Source organism: Apis dorsata, unplaced genomic scaffold (assembly GCF_000469605.1).
Source record: "Apis dorsata unplaced genomic scaffold, Apis dorsata 1.3 scaffold_92, whole genome shotgun sequence".
In the NCBI taxonomy this organism is placed as follows: domain Eukaryota; kingdom Metazoa; phylum Arthropoda; class Insecta; order Hymenoptera; family Apidae; genus Apis; species Apis dorsata.
This window is the reverse complement of record NW_006263390.1, coordinates 1,074,106-1,079,826: the sequence shown is the minus strand read 5'-3', so window position 1 is coordinate 1,079,826 and position 5,721 is coordinate 1,074,106. Positions and strand designations below refer to the sequence as shown.

Genomic DNA, 5,721 nt, shown 5'->3' with positions numbered 1-5,721 from the left:
TGAGAGGGAGAGAGAGAGAGAGAGAGAACAGGGAGAAAGAAAAGAGAAAAAAAAAAAACGATCGTCCTCTGCATGCCGCATCTCATCGTCCAAAACAAACGAATCAATTGTGAACTCCGTGAGTTCGAAGAAGTGGGTAGAGAGAGAAGAACACGCGGGGATTCCACGCAGTCGGATGATCGATAAGTCATACTTGCCTTTGTAGATCCTCGATGCATCAGCCGCGTTGAGTTTGTTACCGCACATTGTTTTGAACGTAAAAGTAAAAAAAAAAAAAAAAAATGAAAGGAATAGAAACAACATTAATAATAATAATTAATAACAAAATGTATTACCCTGATTAAACGACATCGAAAAATCACACGACGTGGATCGAAGCTCACGTGGAACGTCCGGCATGCATTCAACGTTATCGCAAGCATGGCCAGTCTGTATTAGCATGAGCATGTTCGTACATTCATCGTTCGTTCGATCGTTCGTTCGTTCTAATGTACGTATGATATATATCACACCCGCATCCATACATAGCGAGTCCACCAGTAGCCAGCCTAACGGCAGCACGAAGCAGCAGTCACAAGAGAAAAGATAATAAGAAAGAGAAATGAAGAAACGTGTGTGCCTCGAATTCCAGTAAAGATGAATCCTGTACTCGCCTTCGAATATCTGTTCTTCGCCGTCTTTGGTCAAACAACCCACGGCGAGCTGAAGGTCGAGACTAATCAGCCGCAGTGGACCTCGGTCCTGTTCAAGTTGGCCTTTGGTGTATACATGTTGGTCTCAGTAGTCGTATTAATTAATCTACTGATTGCCATGATGAGTGACACCTACCAGCGGATACAGGCCCAATCGGATATTGAATGGAAATACGGGCTCAGTAAACTGATCCGAAACATGCACAGGTAAGCCGGCAAATGTGTACCGAATACGAATTAAAGAGACGAGAATCGGATCCCTTTGTCGAAATTTATATATATATTTCGACTGTTTCCTATCTCTTATCGTTGAAAAGAAAATGAAAAGAATGTCTTGTCTCACTTCATCTTCCATCTAATTTTCGTTGTCATTGAATGGTTTTCGCGCCGCATATGTTTCCTCATCGTGTAGTTGTTCTTCATAAAATAAATCTACGGGATAGGTTGGACACGCGATTCCGTGTTGCAGAACGACCACCGCGCCATCGCCCCTTAACTTGCTCACTACTTGGATCGTGTACTTCATCAAGGTGTGCAAACAACACGCCGCGAAACGAAAACGTCCCTCGTTAGTGCATATGATGGGACTTCAGCGAGCTGCTCGTCTTTCGCCTAGATCGAAGATGGGAGCGAAATGGTTGGCGAAAGTGAAGAAAGGTCAAGTTAGACCAAAGGACAGTGTAACTTTATCTGTCGTGCATTTGAGTCCTCTTGGTAGTCAATTATCCTTCAATAGCGCTACGAGAATAGAGAATGTGGTTGACTGGGACTCGATCCGTAAAAAATATTTAGCTTTGGCCGGTAATGAGCCTGAAAAAGAAGCGGACAAGGATGCTAAAAACGAAGATGAGGAGAACGAGGATGAAAACACACCTATGGTTTCTAACTCTTCCACGGTACCAACGACTACAACGCCACCTGTTTAAAAGAAGTTGCTCCTTCGCCTCGGAAAAATATAAAAAAAGTTCGATCAATTATTATCAAATTTTATAGATTTATCGAGTGCGATGATGCATAAATATTCTTATCGCGCTGAATATCGTAAAGTGAAAAATAATTTTTATGCGGAAATATTTATTTTAGATAACGTTTCGTAATTAGATTCATAATATTTGAAGGTTAACTAATTCGCGTGATATGAAAAAGTGCTATCATTTTGGAATTTACGTAAGTAATATCACGAATTAGAAATAGAAAAATACGATCGTCGTATAGTCTGTTCATAAATATTTGACAACATGACTATTTACTTTTGGATTGTATTAGAATTTTCCATGGTTCTCTGCTAAAGTGGTAGGATTTTTAAATGATAATTCGTCCAAAATAATCCGGTTGATCCTTAAAAATGTATTCCTTATTTTTTTTATGATCCTGAAATAACGCGTTCTTCACGAACTAGTATTATAATCACAGTGATACTATAAGTGTTAAACATTGAGGACAACAAAAACACATACGTATTTACACATAAATACATACATTCGTATACGCAACATCTACGCACATATAGACAGATTGAAGAATACATCGCGATACATGGAATTTTCACAAAACATATCGTTACCACATATTTCCAGTCAGGATGAGTCCCGTATTGGCCGTTGAGTTATTGTTCTTCGCCATCTTCGGTCAGACGACCCACGAACAATTCAAGGTTGAAATAACGCAGCCCGAATGGACCAAAGTTCTCTTCAAGCTCACCTTCGGTATTTATATGCTGGTTTCGGTGGTTGTGCTGATTAATCTTCTAATTGCCATGATGAGTGACACTTACCAAAGGATACAAGCTCAGTCCGACATCGAATGGAAATACGGATTGAGTAAGCTCGTTAGAAATATGCACAGGTAAGGATTTATAATTGTTGCTGATTGGTAAAAAAATGCCGGAATCTTCCATAATGTATCTTTCGAAAAATTAAAATTGAAATAGAATCGGTATCGATTTATCGATACTATAACGTTGCATGTCCGCGCAGGTTAATTCGTTCGGTCGATTGCGAAAATTCTAATTGATTAGCTACGTTTATCGATGCGTAGGACAAACACGGCGCCATCATCATTGAATCTTCTTACCACCTGGATAACATATTTGTTCAAACACTGCAAAAAACGGGCTGCGAAAAAACAACGACCTTCTCTTGTCCGCTTGATGGGGTTGCAAAGAACTGATGCTCTTTCACCACGCTCCAAAATGGGCACCAAATGGTTATCCAAAGTAAAAAAGACTCAAGTGGCTCATAAAGAAAGTATTGCCTTGTCGGTTGTTCATTTAAGTCCTCTTGGCAGTCAATTATCGTTTAGTAATGCTGTCAGAATCGATAACGTTGTCGATTGGGAAGCAGTCCGACGAAAGTATCGAGATCTTTATGGTGAAAAGATCGAAAAACATACTGAAGAATCGAAAGATATTATCGAACACGACCCTCTACCGGCTGTTTTGGAAAGTTCATTGGCCGGTGTTCCCATTGGAAACCAAACTATATCTACTTCTGTTTCTTGAATCGATTACTTTTCACAATCGATATATTGATTAGAAAATGGATCTATTTGAATATATTCTATCTAATTGAATATATTTTTCTGATATTAAATTATTAAAATAAAACGTACGAATTTATCATTTTCCAATATAAATGTACAATCTTGCATCTTGCATTTGATCTTGAAATAAACATCAGAGATGACCGGATCATTTTATTGATTCTACTATTATTCATGGTCCTTTTACCTTTTCTTGCATCGATACAACAATTATCGTTTCGACCATGTTTTAGAGAAGACTACCAAGGAAATGATGTTGTATAGCAACAATGTATAGGAATTTGATATATCTTTAATGGTTAGTTTCTGTATACATATATAATCATTTGTATTGTTTTGCTCTTTCATTGGCACACTAATGAATAAATCGATATAATTCCATTATATTAAACAAAATATTGTTACTAAATGCACGTGTGCATGTTGATTAAACATCACGATGCTTATTATTTAGCAAAATCGAGTACGTATTTGTAACATTTAATCGTATCATGAAATCGGTTCGTCGACCGTTTGCCGTTCGAATCTTAGTTGATCATGACACGCTGTCTTCATTAATTAGAATCGCACAATTAAGATCATACAAGATATCATATATCTTGACATCGATATCACAAACAAATATTAATATACTATACATATACAATAATTATTATATATATAATATGTAATATATATATATATTAATTATAATAATTATTTATTTAATAAATATATAATAATTATATATATAATAATTATTTAAAATATCGGAAATTCATTAACAATTATAATAATATTCATCTTCATTCTTTTTTTCCAATATAATAATTGATTTCTATTCTCTTTGCCTTTCCTCCTCATTTTCATTGCTTTCATTGTTTCACATACTGTATACATCTTTTTTTTTCAACCAATGGCATTAATAATTAGAACGCAATGATTAAATTACAACTTTACAGAAAATAAATGATATAATTAAATACAAAATGACAATCTTTGCGTTTCAGAAGAAATAAATTTAACAATTTTAGACGCTTGATTATATTCTTTCAGTGAAAGTGAATCCCATTGATATTACGGAAAATCTTTTCTTCGCTATTTTCGGGCAAAAGGATACGGATGATTTTACAATATCATTAAAAAGAAAGATGCAACCAAATTGGACAATATATTTTTTTAAGGTCAGATCAATATTCATTCATTTGTATGATCAATAAAAAAAATATTAAATTGATTAATACTTTCATACCTTAATAGATATCCTTTTCTCTGTATATGTTGGTTAGTGTAATTGTACTGATCAATTTGTTAATTGCCATGATGACTGATACATATCAAAGTATTCAATCTCAAAGCGATATCGAATGGAAATATGGGCTCAGTAAACTTATTCGTAAAATGCAAAAGTGAGTATCTCGCAAAAAATAGATTTTAAAATCAAATTTTTTTGCAGATAAATACAATAAAATAAAATTTTTTTGCAATTAACACGATAAAACATCCTATTATATATTATACGAAATGGATTTTTAACGAAAATTTTAACGAAAATCGAAATCCTTATCTATTTTAAGAACACGTACAGCACCTTCGCCGTTGAATCTCATTACTTCTTGGATTCCATATATTGGAAAAACATGTAAACATCGAAGTCGTTTACGTAAAACTGGTGTCATGCATTTATTTACAGGACATTCGTTTATTCAGGTATGTCAAAGAAATGTAAATAAATAAGTAAAACATATCGACAATACTTTTTTTGTTCAGGACAATGGAACATTAACTCAACAACATGATACTATTAATTTTGAATTACTTCGATCGAGTCCATTGGAAAGTCAATTATCATTAAAAGATTCAATAAGAATTGAAAATATTGTTGAATGGAATCTTGTAAGACGAAAATACAGATTACGATTTGGTAATGAAATCGAAAAACCATTTACGGAAGATTCATCTATGATTAACTATTGAATAATATTATATATAATTTATTGATACTTATAAAGTCGCCATTTTTTCATGAATGAAATCTTTATATTTTCTATTTGATATTTCTTTTATTTTGCTAATTTATGAAATATATTTCTGTATGATTAATGAAAAAATTATAAAAATTATTAATTATTAATTATTTTAAATCAAATAAAACATTTTAATAAAATATAACTTTTTTTTATAATATAAAAAATATATTTATTATTTCATATTTATATAATTTGTTTTAATTAAAATAATACTTAAATTCTAATAATTAGGTTTGTTAAGATATGTTATTTCTCTTCCATATCTTTGGTGCGTAGTTACAGTAAGACCGAAAAATGCAGCTTGTTCACGTATATATTTATCTTCTTCAGGTGTTAAACATTCAGGTAGCGGTTGTCTTAAGATTTGATTATCTTCAGAAAAAGCTTTACACATTTCGTGCGCAGCTTTTTCGAAAGAAGAAAATTGTTTCTTTTCTTTCTCTTCAATTTTTAAACAATTTCTCCAAAGACGTTTTTCT

General features: G+C 33.2%; 3 protein-coding genes across 5 annotated transcripts in view; 2 read left to right on the top strand and 1 right to left on the bottom strand.

Annotated features, from left to right (window-relative positions):
* Positions 1-3,384, top strand: part of LOC102675809 (serine/threonine-protein phosphatase 6 regulatory ankyrin repeat subunit A-like) — a 14,476-nt gene extending 11,092 nt beyond the window's left edge. The window contains exons 12-13 of the mRNA XM_031508601.1: positions 2,270-2,537; positions 2,730-3,384. Coding sequence (XP_031364461.1) covers positions 2,270-2,537; positions 2,730-3,192 — 731 coding nt within the window. The 3' untranslated portion in view covers positions 3,193-3,384. The remainder of the gene's footprint in view (positions 1-2,269; positions 2,538-2,729) is intronic.
* LOC102675681 (short transient receptor potential channel 6-like) lies at positions 298-5,189 on the top strand. Of its 2 annotated transcripts, XM_006611824.2 has the most exons (5): positions 632-899; positions 4,269-4,396; positions 4,473-4,621; positions 4,790-4,922; positions 4,983-5,189. In XM_006611824.2, exons 2-5 carry the CDS (start codon positions 4,364-4,366, stop codon positions 5,187-5,189), a joined length of 522 nt encoding a protein of 173 aa, XP_006611887.2. In that variant the 5' UTR covers positions 632-899; positions 4,269-4,363. The 2 variants fall into 2 exon arrangements, with proteins under 2 accessions (XP_031364453.1, XP_006611887.2); XM_031508593.1 differs by lacking the exons at positions 4,269-4,396; positions 4,473-4,621; positions 4,790-4,922; positions 4,983-5,189 and adding an exon at positions 1,162-1,735 and having other exon boundaries at positions 298-899.
* A 202-nt stretch (positions 5,190-5,391) lies between these two features.
* LOC102679611 (inactive peptidyl-prolyl cis-trans isomerase shutdown) overlaps positions 5,392-5,721 on the bottom strand; it is a 2,049-nt gene continuing 1,719 nt past the window's right edge. Inside the window, exon 6 of one of the 2 annotated variants that reach the window (XM_031508577.1) lies at positions 5,392-5,719. In XM_031508577.1, coding sequence (XP_031364437.1) covers positions 5,463-5,719 — 257 coding nt within the window. In that variant the 3' untranslated portion in view covers positions 5,392-5,462. The other variant, XM_006611768.2, reaches the window with a different exon arrangement.